The 25,213-nt window shown below is 43.2% G+C and overlaps 1 protein-coding gene across 4 annotated transcripts in view; it reads right to left on the bottom strand.

The window, feature by feature from the left end:
- The window catches only part of LOC109894219 (arfaptin-1-like), a 59,894-nt gene that overhangs the window by 32,763 nt on the left and 1,918 nt on the right, over positions 1–25,213 (bottom strand). For 2 of the 4 annotated variants that reach the window (XM_020487521.2, XM_020487522.2), the window contains exons 2-3: positions 22,230–22,663; positions 17,746–17,844 (exon numbers count right to left, since the gene is read on the bottom strand). In XM_020487521.2, the coding sequence (XP_020343110.1) occupies positions 17,746–17,844; positions 22,230–22,661 (531 nt within the window). In that variant the 5' untranslated portion in view covers positions 22,662–22,663. The remainder of the gene's footprint in view (positions 1–17,745; positions 17,845–22,229; positions 22,664–25,213) is intronic. The other 2 variants (XM_031828514.1, XM_020487523.2) reach the window with 1 other exon arrangement.

Below are 25,213 nucleotides of genomic sequence, written 5' to 3'. Positions count from 1 at the left end.
CTTACAACTGAAGGACTTCAAGAAATAAGTGTCCTGCACAGGTTTTATGAGCATAGATTTTCCCTTTAAGTACATTCTGCTTGCTTCCTCTCAATCACCACGAATCACACCAGTCAACACAAAACTATTGGCTGATGTCCAGTGTAAGAGATCAAGTTGCAACCATCAGGCAACACATTGGAATTTACGTTAAAGGGAGATGACAATGAGCATGAATCCTAAACATCATGACCATGTACTATAAATAATATGATTCGTATGACGACGTATGAGGACATCTTCCTTTATTTTCATACTTGGCTCTAGTTTGTCACTTACCCATGTAATTATGGGGCTAGGAGAAAACTATCTACAGGTTTGTTTCAAAATCCACTGCCAACTTAACTTTCGCCACTGCTAACAGGGGGGGAAAAAAAAAATGATAAGTGTAAGCTCAAGCTCCCGATGTTCAGAATGTGTGCCCCAAACACCTCAAACCAAGGAGGAGGTACACTAAGGAATGGTAAACATTTGGGTGAGCAGAGACTCGAACCCACATTGCCTTGGGGGCGTATGGTCCCAAATCGGGAGCGTTACTGCTGTGCCAGACTCCGGCAGAGATTTGTAACTATCATTATGGGAAATATAGCATTACTGCTTGCCCCTTATTACATCATATAGCCTAACAAAGTACAGCATTATCCCTAAACATAAATTAGAAAGTAAGACCCCAATGGGGCGATGTTCTGTGTGCTTACAATGGTCACAAAATCTTTACTGTCAGTGACAAACAAAGGATCGCTGGGATTTGAAAAGCATGTGACCAATTTTCACAATGTCGGTCTTGACATTTATGCAAATACCATGTACCATCTGTCTGCATGTTCTAATGTGGATTAGTATGAAATTCATCAATCAATACAGAATAAACATGGGCCTAGATAGAGCGCATTGCCATCTCTGTAGGAATTCTTCAAATGTTTTCTTTAAAGTACATTGTGGACCACTCACCAGTAGCTAAACAGCAGCAACAATACCACATGGACAAGAATAGGCCTATGGTTTGATCCATTACATACGTAGGATTACATGTGTACCGGTTAGGCTTGGGTGGTATACCGTATACTCGGGTATTTTGAAATGGCCACAGGATGGTTTTTCAATACATTTTAATATTTGTAGCTACTTTAAGTAAATACCTGCAGTCCAACTTGTGCAATACGTTAGGAGATGAAGCAGATCGCATTCTTCATTTCACCTGTCGCATTATTTTACATAGTTTACCATAGTTCCCCAGAACAGTTGAGCCGGTCACGTGTTTGTTTGTAAATAGCACAATGGGAGAAAGCAGAAGGTGAGTCCAGCTTTGTATTGTCAGGGGTCGCATTTTATATTGAAAGTCAACTGTTTTTTTGCTTCAATAGAGTGATCAGGGACATGCAACTATAGTTTTCCTCCACAGAAAATACACTGAACAATTTTTTGAAATGGAACAAATGAAGATTTTACTGAGAAACAGTTCAAAAGGAAAATCAGTCAAGTGAAATAAATCCATTTGCCTCATTCAGCGCGATCCATCTCCTTCACATCAAGTTGATCAGGCTGTAGATTGTGGCATGTGGAATGCCTCTTCAATGATTGTGCAAGGTTGCTGGATATTGGCGGGAACTGGAAAATGCTGTCGTACACATCAATCCTGAGCATCCCAAACATGCTCAATTGGTGACATGTCAAGTGAGTATAAAGGCCATGGAATAAGACATTTTCAGCTTCCAGGGATTGTGTTCAGATCCCTACGACATTATCATGCTGAAACAGGAGGTGATGGCGGCGGATGAATGGCACGAAAACAGCTGCAGCATCTCGTCATAGTATCTCTGTGCATTAAAATTGCCATCAATAAAATTGTGTATGTGATCCGTAGCATGATGTCATCTGGCCAGTACAGTTGAAACCGGGATTTATCTGTGGAGAACACACTTTTCCAGTGTGCATCAAAGGTGAGCATTTGCCCACTGAAGTCGGTTACAACACCGAAATGCAGTCAGGTCAAAACACTGGTGAGGACGATGAGGGTCTGCGGTTGTGAACATACTGCCACATTCTCAAAAACGACATTGGCTTATAGTAGAGAAATTAACATGACATTTTCTGACATTCCTGCAGTCAGCAAGCCAATTGCATGCTCCCTCAATTTGAGACATCTGTTTGACAAAATTGCACATTTTAGAGTGGCCTTTTATTGTCCCCAGCACAAGGTGCACATATGTAATGATCATGCTATTTAATCAGCTTATTGATATGCCACACCTGTCAGGTGGATGGAATATCTTGGCAACAGAGACATTCTCACTAAAAGGGATGTAAACAAATGTGCACAAAATTTAGCAGCCTTTTGTGCTTAATAAAAATTTCAGGGATGTTCTATTTCATTTCATGAAAAATTGGACAAACTTTACATGATATGTTTATATATTTGTTCAGTCGTACACATTCGGCAGAGAATAGCTGCATTGTCATCAGATGACAACAGAAGTGCAACGCTATTAGGCTGGCAGCCACACAAGTAAATTCGCTTATTTTTTGCAAAAACAATTGCATGGCCATCATATTTCTAATGTTGATCATGAAAAGAATGTAGCCAGCTACATTTCCTAATGTTTCGCTTAAAGTTAATCTTGAATTTTACTGGAGAAAAGTAGGTTAGCTACACCAAGAATAGTACAGAAGAAAAGCGCTGTCTGCTTATAGAATGCCCATTTGTGAATTCGCATCTGAGTGGAGAAGTACAACTGAAGAACAAAATTAGATGTGTTTACAAAACGCAGCAAGAAATATATGGGTTTGATATCAAGAATTCTGCATTAACTAGTAAGTTAACGCAACTCCTAAAGTTTATCTCAGTGAGTTACTGAATTATGGGGCATCATATTGTGCCATGTTCGCAAAGTTTGAGAAGTAAAAAGCCCTTTGGATGAGTTCTGTACAGCTACCACTGCTATCTTTTGATATCCTTGTTTTTTCTACTGTGTCTACCGTGTTTTTCTGTTCTCAGCCGGTCTGCTCCTCCCCCATATTCTCAGAGGAGAACAGGCAGGCCCTTTTCCCTAGCGACTCCAGACTCCACACAGACACAGCGTGTATACATGCTGCTTTAAAACCATTACTGTTATTCCTTCAGACAAAAATGCATCAAAACTTTGTTCCTTTGCACAATGTTTCTCGTTCACACGCACTTGTAAATGTCCAAACTCACAGTTTATAGGTAGGAGCTACCGAATGGTATGCATAACTTTGTAATACCCTTGTTAAAACCAAGTAGAGTTTATATGTTATTAAAAAAAATGATCGAATTGCTCCTGAATTGTAATGTCGTTAATGCATTTCTTTAGAATAAATAATTATTTTATGTACAAGTGAATAGGTTGGTTTACTTTTAAGTAAAAGTTTTGACCAATAAAAGGTAGCTTGTTAAGCTGAGGCCAATGGGAGACTTGACCTGGTTAACAGGAGGCCCTGGGGAAAAAAAGATGGAGACATTGCGATAAAAATAGAACAAAACCCATTCCTAACGGGGTTTGAAGGGAAATACTGATTTTATTTTAAGAGTTATTATTATTTTGTTAAGACAGACTTAGACTTAGAGACTGACAGACTTAGAGACTGAAGCTACCGTTTCATTGTGGAGATATGACAGCCTAGAAGTTAGTATTGTGCGAGACCAGGAGAGAATTACTTGTGGAAGATTAACAAGTTCATGTTTCCATGGGATATCTGTTGCTGCTAAGGAGTACTGTCTGCATTGATAGCTGTGTTTGCTGTGGATATTGTGAGGACACATGCATGGAACTGCTATACTTCGCTGAGGAAATATCTATGAGTAGTGAGTAACCACAACGGTGGGGTGCTTCGTAACTTTATGTATCTTTTTTTTTCTTCTCCAAAGCGCGCCAACAGGTTAAAGCACGCTTGCAAGTAATTTGGACAAGGGTTGTGCACGGCTCATTGGGGTTTATTTTTTAAATATTTTGATGTGGTACATTGAAAATGTGATAATATACATCGGTGGAGTCATTTACTGTTTCAGTTTAATTTAAAATGCATGGGAAAGCATATCAATCAAATTAATTTATAAAGTCATTTTTACATCAGCCAATGTAAAAGTACTGTACAGAAACCCAGCCTAAAACCCCAAACAGCAAGCAATGCAGATGTCGAAGCACTGTGGCTAGGAAAAACTCCTTAGAAAGTCTGGAAACTACAAAGAAACCTTGAGAGGAACCAGGCAATGCGGGGTGGCCAGTCCTCTTCTGGCTGTGCCGGGAGGAGTATAACAAAAAATCTATCGGACCCTAGCCAGTCAATTACGATCCTCTCGGGTATATCCTGCCATACACAACCTGGGCCAAAGTCTTAGTCCAGGACCTGTGGCACACCAAGAGGGACTGGGATGACCAAGTGGAACGATGGATCTGTTGGGAAACAGTTGTCGGAGCTCTCTAAAGGCCAGATGTCAAGGTGTTATGTGACAGCCTGTGCTGACCAACTGGGATCCAGCTTGGAACTGCATGTGTTCTGTGACGCATCAGAACACGCTTATGGGGCAGTTTCTTATCTCCGAGTGGAGGATAAGGCAGGCCACACCCATGTCTCCTTTGTCATGCTTAGGTCCAGGGTCGCACACAAGAATGGGTTGTCAATGCCTAGGCTGGAACTCAGCGCTGCCCTTTCCGGAGCCCAGCAGTCCTCCACCTTCCAAGCCGAGCTCACCTTACCAATCCAAAGGGTCATCTACTGGAATGATTCGACCACTGTACTGATCTGGCTCAAGACGGAGTCCTGCAGGTATAAGGTGTCCGTCGGAACTCGCATTGCAGAAATCGAAGACCTAACAGAAGTCAATGACTGGAGGTATGTTGACAGTGTAAACAATCCTGCTGATGACATCACTTGTGATAAAACCCTTAAGGAACTGGCTGGAGCTTGGGACCACCATTCTTGTCCCAACCAGAGAACAAGTGGCCGACAGCACCCAGGCCTGTGGTCCCTCCGCAACCAACTGAAGCTCATGAGTTAAGGAAGTCCGCCCAATGCTACAGCATCTCTACGGAGCCAACAGCACTCCCTGACCCAGCACAATCCGAAACACTGCAGGATGTGATCGCCGCCACAAACCAGACCTCAGATGGGGTGGCATCCATACCCACCTCCCTTGCTGCACAGACACTACTCCTACAGTATGCACAAGCAGTCAGCTTCCCTGCGGAACTAAAAGCTCTGAAAGCTGGTCGGGAAGTGGCTAAGGACAGCCGTCTTCTCTCACTTGCCCCAGAGTACAACCAAATCTTCAGAGTGATTTTTTTATTTATTTTTTATTTCACCTTTATTTAACCAGGTAGGCTAGTTGAGAACAAGTTCTCATTTGCAACTGCGACCTGGCCAAGATAAAACAGACAACACAGAGTTGCACATGGAGTAAACAATTAACAAGTCAAAAACACAGTAGAAAAAAAAGAGAGTCTATATACATTGTGTGCAAAAGGCATGAGGAGGTAGGCGAATAATTACAATTTTGCAGATTAACACTGGAGTGATAAATGATCAGATGGTCATGTACAGGTAGAGATACTGGTGTACAAAAGAGTAGAAAAGTAAATAAATATAAACAGTATGGGGATGAGGTAGGTAAAATTGGGTGGGCTATTATCGTGACCAGCGAACTGAGATAAGGCGGAGCTTTACCTAGCATGGACTTGTAGATGACCTGGAGCCAGTGGGTCTGGCGACGAATATGTAGCGAGGGCCAGCCAACTAGAGCATACAGGTCGCAGTGGTGGGTGGTATAAGGTGCTTTAGTAACAAAACGGATGGCACTGTGATAAACTGCATCCAGTTTGCTGAGTAGAGTATTGGAAGATATTTTGTATATTGACATGATCGAAGTCGAGGATCGGTAGGATAGTCAGTTTTACTAGGGTAAGTTTGGCGGCGTGAGTGAAGGAGGCTTTGTTGCGGAATAGAAAGACAATTCTAGATTTGATTTTAGATTGGAGATGTTTGATATGAGTCTGGAAGGAGAGTTTACAGTCTAGCCAGACACCTAGGTACTTATAGATGTCCACATATTCTAGGTCGGAACCATCCAGGGTGGTGATGCTAGTCGGGCGTGCGGGTGCAGGTAGCGAACGGTTGAAAAGCATGCATTTGGTTTTACTAGCGTTTAAGAGCAATTGGAGGCCACGGAAGGAGTGTTGTATGGCATTGAAGCTCGTTTGGAGGTTAGATAGCACAGTGTCCAAGGACGTGCACAGAATGGTGTCGTCTGCGTATAGGTGGATCAGGGAATCGCCCGCAGCAAGAGCAACATCATTGATATATACAGAGAAAAAAGTCGGCCCGAGAATTGAACCCTGTGGCACCCCCATAAAGACTGCCAGAGGACCGGACAGCATGCCCTCCGATTTGACACGCTAAACTCTGTCTGCAAAGTAGTTGGTGAACCAGGCAAGGCAGTCATCAGAAAAACCGAGGCTACGGAGTCTGCCGATAAGAATTTGGAGATTGACAGAGTCGAAAGCCTTGGCAAGGTCGATGAAGACGGCTGCACAGTACTGTCTTTTATCGATGGTGGTTATGATATCGTTTAGTACCTTGAGCGTGGCTGAGGTGCACCCGTGACCGGCTCGGAAACCAGATTGCACAGCAGAGAAGGTACGGTGGGATTCTAGATGGTCAGTGACCTGTTTGTTGACTTGGCTTTCGAAGACTTTAGATAGGCAGGGCAGGATGGATATAGGTCTGTAACAGTTTGGGTCCAGGGTGTCTCCCCCTTTGAAGAGGGCGATAACTGCGGCAGCTTTCCAATCCTTGGGGATGTCAGACGATATGAAAGAGAGGTTGAACAGGCTGGCAGTAGGGGTTGCGACAATGGCGGCGGATAGTTTCAGAAATAGAGGGTCCAGATTGTCAAGCCCAGCTGATTTGTACAGGTCCAGGTTTTGCAGCTCTTTCAGAACATCTGCTATCTGGATTTGGGTAAAGGAGAACCTGGAGAGGCTTGGGCGAGTAGCTGCTGGGGCGGAGCTGTTGGCCGAGGTTGGAGTAGCCAGGAGGAAGGAATGGCCAGCCGTTGAGAAATGCTTGTTGAAATTTTCGACAATCATGGATTTATCGGTGGTGACCGTGTTACCTAGCCTCAGTGCAGTGGGCAGCTGGGAGGAGGTGCTCTCGTTCTCCATGGACTTCACAGTGTCCCAGAACTTTTTGGAGTTAGAGCTACAGGATGCAAATTTCTGCCTGAAGAAGCTGGCCTTTGCTTTCCTGACTGACTGCGTGTATTGGTTCCTGACTTCCCTGAACAGTTGCATATCGCGGGGACTATTCGATGCTATTGCAGTCCACCACAGGATGTTTTTGTGCTGGTCGAGGGCAGTCAGGTCTGGAGTGAACCAAGGGCTATATCTGTTCTTAGTTATGCATTTTTTTAACTGAGCATGCTTATCTATAATGGTGAGGAAGTTACTTTTAAAGAATGACCAGGCATCCTCAACTGACGGGATGAGGTCAATATCCTTCCAGGATACCCGGGCCAGGTCGATTAGAAAGGCCTGCTCACAGAAGTGTTTTAGGGAGCGTCTGACAGTGATAAGGGGTGGTCGTTTGACTGTGGATCCGTAGCGGATACAGGCAATGAGGCAGTGATCGCTGAGATCCTGGTTGAAGACAGCGGAGGTGTATTCGGAGGGCCAGTTGGTCAGGATGACATCTATGAGGGTGCCCTTGTTTACAGATTTAGGATTGTACCTGGTGGGTTATCGGATGATTTGTGTGAGATTGAGGGCATCTAGCTTAGATTGTAGGACTGCCGGGGTGTTAAGCATATCCCAGTTTAGGTCACCTAACAGAACAAACTCTGAAGCTAGATGGGGGCGATCAATTCACAAATGGTGTCCAGGGCACAGCTGGGAGCTGAGGGGGGGTCGGTAGCAGGCGGCAACAGTGAGAGACTTATTTCTGGAGAGAGTAATTTTTTAATTAGTAGTTCGAACTGTTTGGGTATGGACCTGGAAAGTATGACATTACTTTGCAGGCTATTTCTGCAGTAGACTGCAACTCCTCCCCCTTTGGCAGTTCTATCTTGACAGAAAATGTTATAGTTGGGTATGGAAATCTCAGAATTTTTGGTGGCCTTCCTGAGCCAGGATTCAGACACGGCAAGGACATCAGGGTTAGCAGAGTGTGCTAAAGCAGTGCGTAAAACAAACTTAGGGAGGAGGTTTCTGATGTTGACAAGCATGAAACCAAGGCTTTTTCGATCACAGAAGTCAACAAATGAGGGTGCCTGGGGACATGCAGGGCCTGGGTTTACCTCCACATCACCCGTGGAACAGAGGAGGAGTAGGTTGAGGGTGCGGCTAAAGGCTATCAAAACTGGTCGCCTAGAGCGTTGGGGACAAAGAATAAAAGAAGCAGATTTCTGGGCATGGTAGAATATATTCAGGGCATAATGCGCAGACAGGGGTATGGTGGGGTGCGGGTACAGCGGAGGTAAGCCCAGGCACTGGGTGATGATAAGAGAGGTATCTCTGGACATGCTGGTTGTAATGGGTGAGGTCACCGCATGTGTGGGAGGTGGGACAAAGGAGGTATCAGGGGTATGAAGAGTGGAACTAGGGGCTCCATTGTAAACTAAAACAATGATAACTAACCTGAACAACAGTATACAAGGCATATTGACATTTGAGAAAGACATACAGCGAGGCATACAGTAATCACAGGTGTTGATTGGGAGAGCTAGCTAAATCAGTAGGTGAGACAACAACAGCTAATCAGCTAGCACAACAGCAGGTAAAATGGCGTTGACTAGGCAGAGAGGGTCGGATTAACTACACACAGAGCCTGAGTGCAGCTGGGGCCGACAGATAAAACATAAACAAACAGAATGGAGTACCGTGATTTATGGACAGTCCAGCAGGCATCAGCTATGTAGCCAAGTGATCACAGTGTCCAGGGGGCAGCGGTGGATGGGACAGGGAAGCTAGACTGGCGAGTATTATCCAGGCAAAAAAAAAAACTGGCTGGCTGTGCAGAAGGTAAAAGCCGCTAGCAGTGGCTAACAATGACTAAATAGCTTGTAGCTGGTTAGCTTCTGGAGGTTCTTGAATGTGTTCTAAAAAATAAAAAAATTATAGCGATTCCGTATCATATTGGGTGAGGCAGGTTACCGGAAGCTATAATCGAATAAAAAATCGAAAAGAGATTGAAAGTGAATATGGGTCCAGTGAGTGGTTGGGCTGGCTGGGGACGCGGCGATTCAGACAGTTAGCAGGCCTGTGCTAATAAGCTAACAGTTAGTAGGCCGGGGCTAAACAAGCTAGCAGTTTGCAGGCCGAATTAGCAAACAAGCAGATAGCAAGGGCTAGAAAGTTAGCCTTTGGGGGACGTCGCGATGGGGTTAAGTCTGTTTATGCCTCTTCATGCGGTGACATCGATAGACCGGTCGTGGGTCCGGATATTGTAGCCCAGGAGTATGCTTCGGTGGTAGCACAGGAGCTCTGGCCAGGCGAGCTTCAAGCTAAGTGGATGGAAACGCTATCCAGGAGTAGTCATCCGGGGTTGCGGTTAGCTAGTTAGCTAGTTTGCTCTGGTTAGAGTCGCGTTGTTCGAACTGGCGAGAGCTTTCCGAGCTAAAGGTTAGCTGATGACCGCTAGCAATGGTTTGCTGACTGATAGCTGGTAGTTAGCTGGCTAGCTTCAGTTGAGGGGTTCCGGATCCGAAGTAAATATAAATACTTTAGAAAAAAAAGCTGATCCACGCTACATTGGTTGAGGCGGGTTGCAGGAGAGTATTTAGATGTTGAGGTTTAGCAAAATGTTTTAAAAGATATTGCGAAGAAAAATATGTTTAAAAAATGATATATACAAGGGACACGACAAGACGTCTGACTGCTACGCCATCTCAGAGTCAGAGGGAGGCTGCGCCAAGCACAAGTCCTGGATCTCGATGCTATCCACTTGCAGGTGCCTTGGTGGAAGAGTGGGGTAACATCTCACAGCAAGAACTGGCAAATATGGTGCAGTCCATGAGGAGGATGCACTGCAGTACTTAATCCAGCTACTGATACTGTTACTTTTGACCCCCCCCCTCCCTTTGTTCAGGGGCACATTATTCAATTTCTGTGGAACTTGTTCAGTTTGTCTCAGTTGTTGAATCTTATGTTCCTACAAATATTTGTTGTATTATTTGTTTTGTCTTCTTTGGTGGATTAAACTGAAATTGCAACCAATCACAGCCAGTTGTGATACAGCCAACCTAACTTCGAATTCTCCCCCTACCCTCTTAGGCAAGTCTACTGTCCAGCTACCTGCTAATAGTCATAATGGCACTGTACAACGTGAAAGAGTATTTTCCAGTAAGCAACCATTTGTTCACCTTTATTAGACAACTTTGTTCCAATATTTCTGTAATTCAGTGATATTTATTCCCATAGTAATTCATTATGGATCATAACTAAATAAACATAGGCATTTTGAAAGAGTATTTTTAACATTATTTTATTAAGAAAGCATAAAGATGCCATTATTAGTTACATTGTTTTAGTTTGAACGTGCAGACTGGCACAAAGAACAGTGGGAAGGTTTCCCTAGTCAGCACCATTGTTCTGCTCAGTGGTCCAGACTTAAACAACACACTCTTGGGTGTCCTAATGCATTTCCGCAAGGATTGCATTGCACTAACAGCAGATGTGCAACAAATGTTTTACTGTTTTGGTGTACGTGAGGATCACAGAGATTACTTAAGGTTTCTCTGGTATGAAGATAACAACCCATATATAAACATAACTGAGTACAAATCAAATCAAATTTTATTTGTCACATACACATGGTTAGCAGATGTTAATGCGAGTGTAGCGAAATGCTTGTGCTTCTAGTTCCGACAATGCAGTAATAACCAACAAGTAATCTAGCTAACAATTCCAAAACTACTACCTTATAGACACAAGTGTAAGGGGATAAAGAATATGTACATAAAGATATATGAATGAGTGATGGTACAGAGCGGCATAGGCAAGATACAGTAGATGGTATTGAGTACAGTATATACATATGAGATGAGTATGTAAACAAAGTGACATAGTTAAAGTGGCTAGTGATACATGTACTACATAAAGATGCAGTAGATGATAGAGTACAGTATATACGTATACATATGAGATGAATAATGTAGGGTATGTAAACATTATATTAGGTAGCATTGTTTAAAGTGGCTAGTGATATATTTTACATCATTTCCCATCAATTCCCATTATTAAAGTGGCCGGAGTTGAGTCAGTGTGTTGGCAGCAGCCACTCAATATTAGTGGTGGCTGTTTAACAGTCTGATGGCCTTGAGATAGAAGCTGTTTTTCAGTCTCTCGGTCCCAGCTTTGATGCACCTGTACTGACCTCGCCTTCTGGATTATAGCGGGGTGAACAGGCAGTGGCTCGGGTGGTTGTTGTCCTTGATGATCTTTATGGCCTTCCTGTGACATCGGGTGGTGTAGGTGTCCTGGAGGGCAGGTAGTTTGCCCCCGGTGATGCGTTGTGCAGACCTCACTACCCTCTGGAGAGCCTTACGGTTGTGGGCGGAGCAGTTGCCGTACCAGGCGGTGATACAGCCCGACAGGATGCTCTCGATTATGCATCTGTAGAAGTTTGTGAGTGCTTTTGGTGACAAGCCAAATTTCTTTAGCCTCCTGAGGTTGAAGAGGCGCTGCTGCGCCTTCTTCACGATGCTGTCTGTGTGGGTGGAACAATTCAGTTTGTCTGTGATGTGTATGCCGAGGAACTTAAAAAACGTACTACCCTCTCCACTACTGTTCCATCGATGTGGATAGGGGGGTGTTCCCTCTGCTGTTTCCTGAAGTCCAAAATCATCTCCTTAGTTTTGTTGATGTTTAGTGTGAGGTTATTTTCCTGACACCACACTCCGAGGGCCCTCACCTCCTCCCTGTAGGCCGTCTCGACGTTGTTGGTAATCAAGCCTACCACTGTTGTGTCGTCCGCAAACTTGATGATTGAGTTGGAGGCGTGCGTAGCCACACAGTCGTGGGTGAACAGGGAGTACAGGAGAGGGCTCAGAACGCACCCTTGTGGGGCCCCAGTGTTGAGGATCAGCGGGGTGGAGATGTTGTTGCCTACCCTCACCACCTGGGGGCGGCCCATCAGGAAGTCCAGTACCCAGTTGCACAGGGCGGGTTCGAGACCCAGGGTCTCGAGCTTGATGACGAGCTTGAACAGCAGTCTCACATAGGTATTCCTCTTGTCCAGATGGGTTAGGGCAGTGTGCAGTGTGGTTGAGATTGCATCGTCTGTGGACCTATTTGGGCGGTAAGCAAATTGGAGTGGGTCTAGGGTGTCAGGTAGGGTGGAGGTGATATGGTCCTTGACTAGTCTCTCAAAGCACTTCATGATGACGGAAGTGAGTGCTACGGGGCGGTAGTCGTTTAGCTCAGTTACCTTAGCTTTCTTGGGAACAGGAACAATGGTGGCCCTCTTGAAGCATGTGGGAACAACAGACTGGGATAGGGATTGATTGAATATGTCCGTAAACACACCAGCCAGCTGGTCTGCGCATGCTCTGAGGGCGCGGCTGGGGATGCCGTCTGGGCCTGCAGCCTTGCGAGGGTTGACACGTTTAAATGTTTTCCTCACGTCGGCTGCAGTGAAGGAGAGTCCACATGTTTTGGTTGCGGGCCGTGTCAATGGCACTGTATTGTCCTCAAAGCGGGCAAAAAAGTTATTTAGTCTGCCTGGGAGCAAGACATCCTGGTCCGTGACGGGGCTGGTTTTCTTTTTGTAATCCGTGATTGACTGTAGACCCTGCCACATACCTCTTGTGTCTGAGCCATTGAATTGAGATTCTACTTTGTCTCTATACTGACGCTTTGCTTGTTTGATTGCCTTGCGGAGGGAATTGCTACACTGTTTGTATTCGGTCATGTTTCCGGTCTCCTTGCCCTGATTAAAAGCAGTGGTTCGGGCTTTCAGTTTCACGCGAATGCTGCCATCAATCCACGGTTTCTGGTTTGGGAATGTTTTAATCGTTGCTATGGGAACGACATCTTCAACGCACGTTCTAATGAACTCGCTCACCGAATCAGCGTATTCGTCAATGTTGTTGATTGATGCAATACGAAACATATCCCAGTCCACATGATGGAAGCAGTCTTGGAGTGTGGAATCAGATTGGTCGGACCAGCGTTGAACAGACCTCAGCGCGGGAGCTTCTTGTTGTTCTTGTCAACAAAATGGAGTCGTGGTCAGCTTTTCCGAAAGGAGAGCGGGGCAGGGCCTTATACGCGTCGCAGAAGTTAGAATAGCAATGATCCAAGGTTTATCCTGCCCTGGTTGCGCAATCGATATGCTGATACAATTTAGGGAGTCTTGTTTTCAGGATGAGTGTCCATGTATTTGGGAACAGCCCTTCACCAGCCATAGCCATCTACTGCATGAGACGAGCAGCGCTACAGGGTGAGAAGGAACACGGGTCAGAACCCAAGCAATATGTAGTGAGGAACTTCTACGTCGATGATGGTCTGACATCAGTAGCTACTACAGAAGAAGCTATCAACATTCTAAGAAAACCACAAGCAATGTTGGCGGAGTCCAACATGAAACTACACAAGATTGCATCCAATCCAAGCAAAACAGTTATGGAAGCCTTCCCTATGGAGGACCGTGCGAAAGACTTAAAAGATCTGGACCTAGGAGTGGATCCTCTCCCCTTTCAACGGAGTCTGGGACTTTCCTGGAACCTGGAAACAGACAGCTTCTCATTCCAGGTGTCCCACAATGAGAAGCCTTTTACGCAGAGAGGCATCCTGTCCACAGTGAATAGTCTTTATGACCCCCTTGGGTTCGTGGCTCCAATAACAATGCAAGGTAAAGCCTTAATCAGAGAACTCTCTTCTGATCAGAGTGAGTGGGATGCCCCTCTTCCCACAGAAAAAGAAGAGAAATGGAAAAAGTGGAAGCAAGTTCAGTGTCTCGCTGACACCTTTTGGAAAAGGTGGAGACAGGAGTACCTGACAATGCTGCAGAGACGCAGAAAATGGACAGCAGAAAAGCCAAATGTAAAAGTGGGCACACAGAAATGACTGGCCAGTCGGGCTTGTGGTAAAAACCTTTCCCAGTACTGACAAAAAGGTTAGGAAAGTAGAACTAAAAATTGTCAAGCAAGGACCTGCTAAGGTGTTTCTGAGACCAATCTCAGAGATTGTTGTTCTTCTTTCTGAAGCATCCTAGAGACAAAAGATAAAAATAGAAAGGACATTATTTGTTTCTTGATATGTTTTATTTCATAGCGGCACAATTTCATTATACCAGGCGGGGAGTGTGCTGCCATCCTGTTAGAAGGTAACAGATTATTTTATTACAATGGTTAAATTGGATTTTCATTGTGTTCAATGGTGTTATTTGCCCCCTAATGGATGTTTCTGGTACTTAGAAAGACTACGCAAACAGGAAGTAGAGAATTTGTTCTGCACGCATAGAAGCAGCTACAAACAACGCTACGGTGCAGGTCTTTCAATGTAGTTATTTCTTGTCACGCTTCAACCTTGGAAAATATTTGTTTGTAAGTTCGATTCAAGCATTTAGCTAATGATGATAATCTTGTTATTGATAGAGTTGCTTACATATCAATGTTGGTTGCATTTACTCACAAATTGCAATGCCTTTCATGTATGTCGTTAGCTGTATTACTTTGCTCGTGCGTCATGCAAACGAATTATAAAATATACAATACTGTAGTTTTGTTACTGTTCCTAGTGTAATATGCTTTGTTATTCTACATAAATGGTTGTACATTAGAGTAATGAAAGGAGTCAATTACCATATGAGTAACAATTAGCTATATGGTTTGGCATCATGCCAGATGCATGGTACCTTGGCACGTGCTTTGTATTTATGCAACTTCAAATGTATAATGTGCAGCTACAGTATGTCGGTGTGAATTGAATACTAAAGTATATTCTTTTCTGTATTTTGCAGTTTCACAACAAACGTTTTCAATATATTCATTCAAGAAAAGTCACGCCTTGGGAGTTTTAGTGAAGACTTAGTTGTTAGCTATCTGTCTAGTTTTGCATGGGAACGCAACTCAAGGGCAGAATAGTTATGTCGATGCAACACAACTGACAACCAATTATCCTCCTCAGAGAGTGGAGCAGAATACCTGCTGCCTGATCCTAATGATTACAACTACAATCATGTAGCTACAGTGGCAAGCTATATGACATTAAATCCTTTATTGAATAATTGTATGGCACTAGGAATAGGCCTAGACTATCATTGCTGGGGAGATAATTTGGTAACCCTTTACTTGACACCCAGTGTCATGGTCATAACCATGTCATATGTCATGACAGCTGATATTATGACAGGTTATGACAAGTTATACGGTCATGACCCCTATATTTAGTGTTGTGACATATATTGCGTTATTTTATGGCGGGTTATGACACCTGCATAAGTGTCAAACCACACATTTATTCAAATTATATATTTTTTCAGCCAAGTCGTTTCCTTTGGTTTTAAAGTTTATATTTTAAATCCTTTGTTGTTGTAATAAACTCTTTACGGTCATGTTTTTTCATCATTTTTTAAATAACTTACAGAAGATATACTTTATGATACGGTCATGAAGCATTATGACCATCCTGTCATTTTACTTGGACTAAGAAAATACCCTAACAATGTCAAGAAACATTATGACCAATCAATCATATAAGCCTATCACATACATGTCTTTAAATCAGTCATTAGTCAAAAAGAGGGCGTCTTGTCCTGCTCCTGAAATCTGCTCTTGCATTCGTCAGCAACAGCGCATTGGGGTAGGTACATGTCTGACATCATGTGTGCGCAATATCATTGATAATTTTACAACAAACATACAGTCATGCCAAAAGTTTTGAGAATGACACAAAAATTAATTTCCACAAAGTTTGCTGCTTCAGTGTCTTTAGATATTTGTCAGATATTACAATGGAATACTGAAGTATAATTACAAGCATTTCATACGTTTCAAAGGCTTTTATTAACAATTACATGAAGTTGATGCAAAGAGTCAATATTTGCAGTGTTGATCCTTCTTTTTCAAGACCTCTGCAATCCGCCCTGGCATGCTGTCAATTAACTTCTGGGCCACATCCTGATGGCAGCCCATTCTTGCATAATCAATGCTTGGAGTTGGTCAGAATTTGTGGGGTTTTGTTTGTCCACCCGTCTCTTGAGGATTGACCACAAGTTCTCATTGGGATTAAGGTCTAGGGAGCTTCCTGGCCATGGACCTAAAATATTGATGTTTTATTCCCGAGCCACTTAGTTGTCACTTTTGCCTTATGGCAAGGTGCTCCATCATGCTGGAAAAGGCATTGTTCGTCACCAAACTGTTCCAGGATGGTTGGGAGAAGTTGCTCTCGGAGGATGTGTTAGTACCATTCTTTTTTCATGGCTGTGTTCTTAGGCAAAATTGTGAGTGAGCCCACTCCCTTGGCTGAGAAGCAACCCCACACATGAACGGTCTCAGGATGCTTTACTGTTGGCATGACTGATGGTAGCGCTCACCTCGTCGTCTCCGGACAAGCTTTTTTCCGGATGCCCATAACAATCGGAAAGGGGATTCAATCAGAGAAAAATACTTTACTCCAGTCCTCAGCAGTCCAATCCCTGTACCCTTTGCAGAATATCAGGTCTGTCCCTGATGTTTTTCCTGGAGAGAAGTGGCTTCTTTGCTGCCCTTCTTGACACCAGGCCATCCTCCAAAAGTCTTCGCCTCACTGTGCGTGCAGACGCACTCACACCTGCCTGCTGCCATTCCTGAGCAAGCTCTGTACTGAGAATCACTGACATGATGTCAGCTGGTCCTTTTGTGGCAGGGCTGAAATGCAGTGGAAATGAAATGTTTTTTGGGGTTTCAGTTAATTTGCATGGCAAAGAGGGACTTTGAAATGAATCTGATCATTCTTCATAACATTCTGGAGTATATGCAAATTGCCATCATACAAACTGAAGCAGCAGACTTTGAAAATTAATATTTGTGTCAATCTCAAAACTTTTGGCCACGACTGTACGTACTGTTGATACTTAGGCTATGGTGTAATGTAATGGTTTGCCTTGAATGGTAGCTTTTGTGGGTTTTGACACTCATGTAGGCGTCATAACCAGCAATAAAATAACACAATATACCATATGTCACAGCAGGTCCAAATATATGCGTTATGAACATATGACTATGGCGCTGGGTGTCAAGGTATTTCTTGCCCAATTTATGCATCATTACATTTGTGGATTTTTTATTTTTAACAAGAGCAATGGAAGCCAAGCCATCTGTGCCTTACGAATGACTATAGAAATTATGCCAGTCAGTGTAGGGCTATTCATTATGTGGAGGCTGGTGTGGCTCTGACTTGGGCAAACTGCTGATTTCGACATGTTCCAGGAAGTAAAATACACTCCTTTTGTAAAGCTTGGCTGTAAGCTCTAGTAGCGTTGTGTATCCACTTGCCCAATCGAGCAGTGCATTGTCCCACTGGCTCTGATTGCAAAGTTGCTTAAGCCTAGCTATTCATTCTGTCCTCGTTATTATGTCGCAATAATGTGGTTCCCTTCCAAATAAAAAAACTCAAGTGCAAACTCAGTTTTGAGAAGCAGTGCATGCATGTAATTATGTGTAGTGTGGTGAGTGAGTGCAGTGCCAAAGGGGATGCTCTTTCCAGCCTTTACCCTGAACACATCCTCGTGGCTCTCTTCCAAGTCTCCATTGCTGGTGACCGATATCTCTGCCGCAGGGCTCCTGTGGACCTCCTCATCCATAGTGCTGTCCTGCAATCACAAACAGATATGGTAAGATATTAAACAGTGTTTCATACATTGCATGAGACTTAGCTGAATTTCCTCTTCCAAGTGTGCACGAGTGAAGCTGTAGGCCTATGATTTTAACCTAAAGTTTGTCTATAAGAGTAAGTAGAGGGCTCTCAAAAGAATTTGATAGCTATGGGCTGCCATCTTGTGGTCACTGCCACCAGAAGTGATGAACAATACTGCAGGATGTTATCTCAATGTATTAGGATGGTTTTTAAAACAGTCTCAAGCTGGGTTATTGCATAAAAGGAGATCAGTCAACCTTCAGAGAATTACACAAGTTACCTCACATGCAAGCTCACCTGACCACTTCATAGAGCAAGAATAATAGGAAAACATCAAATGTTTTTTAGAGCACTGAGAAGGATGGAGAGATGTGGTTTAGTGAGGAAGGGGGCCGAGGTCAGGTTAGAGGAGAAGGAACAGTTTATGGCCCACATCACTTAATTTCCTGCCTAGCAATAAAGATGTAATGTTTAGAGAGAAGGAGACTCCACCCAAATTGGGGTGTAATGTGTGTGTGTATGTATGTATGTATATGCGCACACACACACACACACACACACACACACACACACACAGGTTTGTCTTATGCAGCTGTATGACCCAATGGGTGAATAAACTTGGTTTGAGCGTGATTAAACGTCTGAGTTTTTATATCCTTAGTCCTTTAGGGTTAGACGTTGTGTTATGACTGAGGAACAGATTCTCAAATTGCCTCATTATCTCAGACAAAGCAGAACTATCTGGGTCAAGCAGAGTTATTGTACTGCTTCATGACTCCATGGAATCTGGTCAAGGCAAATTCAACAAACACAAGGGTGAAGCAGCTGTCAGTAAATATACAAAAAAAAAATCCACATACCAGACCAAACAAAAGTTCCGGTTGTCAAAACAGATAGGGCTAAATGTCTGGTATGATATTGTTAAGAGAGTCAAAGGGCACCCCTTCAAGCCATTTAGATACTTCAGTCACGTGTCGTCACCCATAGGGAGAATATGTAGGACTGTGAAAAGCAGCACATTCACACCTTTTCCCACAGAACCACACTGACTGTCTGAGTCACTGTCTGAAAAGGCTAAAAATACAGATGGGCGTACTTGCTAAAGCAGCAACACCAACCCTGTTCATGCAGCAGGAATTGTGTTGGTCAATTAAGCATGAATCTGTATGTTTAAAGGCTTTGCTTAAAGCATGGGTCAAGGACAGCTACAATTTTAAATAACTATTCATTGAAACACTTCAAAGATTCATCAATTCCAAATTCTCTATTAGGAAATAAAAAAAGTATTATTAGGCTATAGTCTGTAGGTAGAAAACCTTGTGACATTGTCATCATTGACCCATAAGGAATTACTGGAACGGTGGTTAATAATTTGATGCCGGCTACAAATGTTAATAGCATAGGCAGCTGTATTACGTCAGTAAGTCAGGCTTATTAACATTTATAGCCGGCATCAAATTATTAACCACCGTTCCAGTAATTCCTTATGGGTCAATGATGACAATGACTTAAAACACGACCATAACTTCCTCTTGCAAGTTGGACACAGTAGAATGGTGTTCACGCATCACACTTAAACAAAAGCCTGGATGACAAAAACGTAGCATTTTTAGGGCCAGGATACCCAACTTGGCATAGCTACAGTGGAAGGCTAACACTTTTATAATACCCAGTCAGTATAAAGCTAAGTCATAGCAGCTATATTATCTGCATTTCTGAAACCAATGTGGTAGGAGGTTGGCACTTGTCATGGTCCCCTGCCATTGTCAAGGGTTTATTATTACTTGGAAATACCAAAGTCGAACATGAACTCCGCCCCTCAGTTGCCTTGGACTTTTGTCTAAATAATGCAGATAGCCGCCACTAGATAACTAGCCAAGAAAGGCTAGCACTAGCGTAAATGCTTGTGTGAAGTGCAGGTAAGCGTAAATGCTCCATTCACAGACCATGCTAACGAGATCAAGCAGTGCTAATGCTAACATCAAAATGAGAGGATGAGACAAGCCCTTAAGAAGATTTAAAATGGCATCACAGAGTGAGCCAAAATCAACCAGCGAAAGGGACAGGTCTGCTTCATTGGAACCAGATGAGATCAAGTTCATGAACCAAGAGTAGGCTATCTGGAGGATACACATACAATTTGTTGCTGCCTAAATATGACTATTATTTCACACGCCACACAAATGGGAAAAACAAGCACAAACACAGAGCACTGCTTTGTTTATGTGTTTGTCATTTGGTATGTGCATGAGTACATGAACCGCTCAAGAAGACAAAACCTAATAAAGACAAATAATATTTTGGAAGCTCATCCGGGGAAGAAGTAAGCCAGTATACTTTCTCCTTATTCTTATTGCATTAGGACAAAGCATAGGTCCTAATGCATTTCCAATAGTTCAATATGATTCAGTTTATGAAGATATTCTCTGTCATTGGAATTGTTTTAAACATTGCCAAAAACCAGCTCCATAAGAAACAATGAGCTTCGTGGAATTATTTGGACTGCTTTGGCAGCGGAGTGTGCCAAAGGTGCAGAGAGAACCAGGTATCAGATAACACACAACGTGAATATTTAAAAAGGCCACAAGACGCCCACATTCAGGCAGGCAACAGAGACATCCACAGGTAGGCTTGTCTAACTGTTGAGGTAGATAAGACAGACTCCCATCCATCTCGTCTTCCCAGAGTACGAGTTTTAACAAGCCAATATAGCAGTAACAATTCCCGAAGAACAAAAACTGGTTACAAGACACAGAAATGGTTCTAAGGTACTGAAAGGGTGAACATGGGGGCAAGGTTTGGCATATCAGAGAAACAGAGCTCAGGCCCCTGGAGTTCAGTAGCCTGGAAACTAGCTGACAAGTTGGGGGAGGGAAGGATAACAACAGCAGCCTCCTGATCAGCTGAACTGAGGGAGTAAACCAAGGCTCGCTTCTTAAAGAGCAGGGCAGAACGTAAGGCAACCGGGGCTTACTAGCGAGACGGGTAAAGTGATTGCATAGTATGTGACGACTTCACGCAGCCCATTACAGAAATCGAGTGCATAAACTATAGCCTTTCTATCAAAAAAAAGAGGCAGTTATTATGAAGCCACGACACTTCCGGAGGGCATCACCACCTGAAGAACACTCCACTATGATGCACAATTACTAATTTGACGTTGGCAACGACCCAAGTGAATCTGCATCGAACTAACAGCTTGGAGTGGTTGAATACAGCAGCAGGGGATCTGACATTGACTGGGAACATCGAGGTAGCCGTGCAAATCACTCTGCCTACAGCAATTACCCAGCCATGTGACAGGCCTATTCAATTCAGGGTGCTGTATCCACACACACAGGAAACACTGGGTGGGATTCTTATACACCGCTCGCGACGCGTGCGTTGCAAAATAAATTTAGAAATCTATGTTATTCAATTATTGCACCCACACACTGCTCGCGCACGCCAATGAGCGTCTGTGTTGCCAGGGGCTAAAATAGAACTCCTTTATATTTCTGGCACAGATCACACTGCAAGTCCTGTCTCTCCCATCTCCTCATTGGTTATAACCAAGTGGGTGATTGAAAGACGAACTGTGTTGCCAGTCGGTGTAGTAATACTATGAATGTTTAGATGCCAATCACCATATATGTTCAAAGATTAAAAAGCCTGGAAGGAGGAGAGATGACTAGAAACGATTCGGTTGACCATTTTATCTGTGGATTAATTGTCGGAGTAGAGGTCCTTGTGCATTTCAGGTAAAATAACAACTCAATGTTTCTATCCCAGGACAAATTAGCTAGCAACAGCAAGCTAGCTAAATAGGACAAATTAGCTAGCAAGTGCAAGCTAACATGCTAAATTGTCATAAAGGTTTAATGCTTTTCGACCTGTTCCCAAATTAATGTAATTGGTTCAGAGATTGTTTTGATATTTTGACCTGCGTGTCGTCATCGCGTTTGGTGTAGGGGGACAAAATAAATGTATGCACGATGGAGTACGCGTGCAGCCGGTTTGGGTTCCGTGTTACAATTGCTGGGATCAGTCACACGTACAGGCCACACCATGGCTAGGATGGGACAATAGTGTCACTACTGCATAAAGGTGGCTGCTGATATGCTGAGAGTCGAAGGCAAACATAACATCATGGCATGTACCTGTAAACACAACTCAATTAAAGTGAATCAATTAAAATACAATGCATTAACTCAAGTTCATGTTGTATTTTGTTAAAAAAATAACGATATGCTGAACTATGGTGTAATGCTATCCATGTTTTTGTGACATATAGCAACATGAACCAGAGTGCTGGAATTAATGACTCCCAGAGTTGATCTCTGCATTGAAGATAAATGTCACCTTTGTATGAGTATCTTCATTTTTCTTTTGTTCCTTTGGTGTATCATTATCAGTAGTCACTGTATGGCAATTTCCCCTTTTAGCACCGGCATTGTCAGAATGTGCATTGCCACTAGTGTTTGGAACATCATCATCATGCTCAGCATTCACACTGGTTTGTGTAATTTTGTTGCTCTGAATATTATCATTTTGAGCACCATCGCTGTCTTCAGCATTATTGTTGTCATTTTGAACATCACTGTCGTTTTCTGCTCTGTCATCATGAGGCACTTCATCATTGTTCAGTACATAGTCAGTACAATCAAAGCTGTTAGCATCCTCCTTGCTCTCTCTTCGAAAGTCCTCAGTATTCTCAGCCTCCAAAGATGAACCCATTTGCATGTCCTGGGCTGGAGCCTTCCTGGACTCAGCCTCAACACTGACTTCGGACATTCCTGAAAACAAACATAGGAGGGCATGAATAGGTCCCTGCCAGCCACCACATTTAATAACGTAGAGGGCATCGATCCAGGCAGCTGCATTGCAGGCAAACACCTCACGACGCAAGATAACCGTCCTTTCAAGTTATTGATTTGCTGGGGGAAAGAATGTAGCCTAAACTCATGGCACACTTCCTTGTCCGGTGATTCTGTTTTACTAAGACTTAACAAGGAGTAAATAAGTGTGACGATATTACACAGGCTGACTATTGTTTAGAAGAAATACTAGGACTATTTTAAATGCAACTCCAAAAAGTGGCATAAAGAACCTGGGCCACTATTCCAAAGAGACAAATGTCAATGCACATTCTTGCATTCAATGGCAATAAACAAATTAGGTGAATAGCTATGCTGCTGGATAGGCTAGTTCATCACCACACAATCATTGTTTGTGCAGGGATCTTGACCAATGTCTGCAGGGGCGATTCCAGGCAAAAGCGGCATAAGTGGTCGCTTAGGGCCCCCAGCTGCCAGTGGGCCCAGATTGATTTTGTTAGTCATTTTCACTCAGATATCACAACATGGCATAAGTCATTACAAAGTGTGTATAATTGTAGGAAATTACCTTTAAAAATTCAAAAATGTATTTTCCACCCCAATGGAAAAAGTGGCAGAATTGCAGAAAATTTGCTGTAGAACAGCAAATGCTAAACTGGTTATAAAATTGCAATGTTCTCTCCACCGGACCCCATCGCAAAATGTGTAGAATTGCAGAAACATTGTTTTACAACTGCAAATTTTTCTCTACGCCGAATGGCAAAATGTGTAGAATGGCAGGTCACGAACTTTTAAAACTAAAATGTCTCTCTTCAGTCAAGAGGAAGGCTATCAATATCAATCAGTCAAATGTATTTATAAAGCCCTTCATATATCCGCTGATGTCACAAAGTGTTGTACAGAAACCCAGCCTAAAACCCCAAACAATGCAGGTGTTTGAGTTTGAGTTTATTTTTTATTTTTACAGGGACAGTGCACATTAATCAACGTTTCAGTAAAAGTGCCGGTTTTAGCCAGCCGGCTAATTTTCAACCGCAGTCCCTGGGCAGGTTATTAAAAACAATTACAATATAGACAATAGCAACATAGAACAGGCAAGACATAGCAACATAGGACAAGCAAGACATAGCATACAGACAGAGCAACATAGGACAAGCAAGACGTAGCATACAGACAGAGCAACATAGAACAAAAAGCAGCAAGACAAAATTCATAAAAGCAACAAAGTGTTTCCACACCTCACAAGCTACAGACAACAGACAACATGGAAAGCGGCAACACACACAGCTAGGGACCATGTTCACAAATATGATTGACCTTTAGCCATGTCTTCAAGCATTTTGTGAAAGTGTGATATGTGGTGCAGTTATGTGTGTCTGATGGCAGTGTATTCCAGACATGGGAAGCTCTCACAGAGAATGCAGATTTACTAAAGGTGCTTTTCCTTAGGGGAACTATACAGTCACCTCTCATGGCAGACCTTGTGGATCTGCTGCCATATGTCTGGGTTTTCTGTTTAACAAAAATATTGAGTGGAGGGGGAGCCAGGCCATTAAGGATCTTGAATACAAGACATGCGTCGGTGTATTGCACAAGATTTTCCCAACTCAAGAGCTCATGCTTTCTAAGGATGTGACAATGATGATGGCTATTGGGCTTCCTATCAAGCACTTTGAGAGCCTGTTTGTAGACAGACTGAATAGGTTTTAATGTTGTACAGCAAGCTTGGGCCCAACTAGTCAAGCAGTATGTTAAGTGGGGGAGTATCATAGATTTGAAGTACAGTTTTGCTACCTCTGTAGTCAAACAATTTCGTATAAATCGGAAATGAGCTAGGTTGAATTTGGTTATTTGAATTACCTTTTTCACATGCTTTTTAAAAGAGAGGTTGGAATCAAGTATGATGCCAAGGTACTTAAAATCGGATACCACCTGGAGCTTCTCCCCTGACACATAGACATCTGGCTCAGTAGCATCTGTTGCCCTCTTTGTGAAGAACATGCAAACAGTTTTTTTCACATTGAGATGCAAACACGAGTCACTGAGCCACTTTGTAACCTGGACCATTACAGTAGTGAGTTCTTGTGCAGCTTGTTGTTTGCTCTTTGCATGCACATATATCACTGTATCATCTGCATACATTTGAACTTCAGACCCAGTACAGACAGAAGGCAGATCATTAATGTACAGGCTGAACAGGAGGGGCCCGAGTATTGACCCTTGGGGCACGCCCACATCATAGCTACGAGTGGGCGACAGCTCATTGCTCACTCTGACACACTGAGTTCTGTCTTCAAGGTATGATTTCATCCATCTCAAGGAATCAGGGGAAAAGTTGAACTTGGACAATTTTGTGATGAGAATCTCATGGTTAACAGTATCAAAAGCATTCCTTAGGTCCAGAAACACAGCCCCAACAGCACCCCCTTTGTCCATCTTGGACTTCACATTTTCCAGAAGAAAGCAGTTGGCCGTTTCTGTGGAGTGTTTCGCTCTGAAGCCAAACTG

The sequence above is a fragment of the Oncorhynchus kisutch genome, linkage group LG7, assembly GCF_002021735.2.
Source record: "Oncorhynchus kisutch isolate 150728-3 linkage group LG7, Okis_V2, whole genome shotgun sequence".
NCBI lineage: Eukaryota > Metazoa > Chordata > Actinopteri > Salmoniformes > Salmonidae > Oncorhynchus > Oncorhynchus kisutch.
The sequence above is the reverse complement of the archived record's forward strand: the minus strand, read 5'-3'. Positions and strand labels throughout refer to the sequence as shown.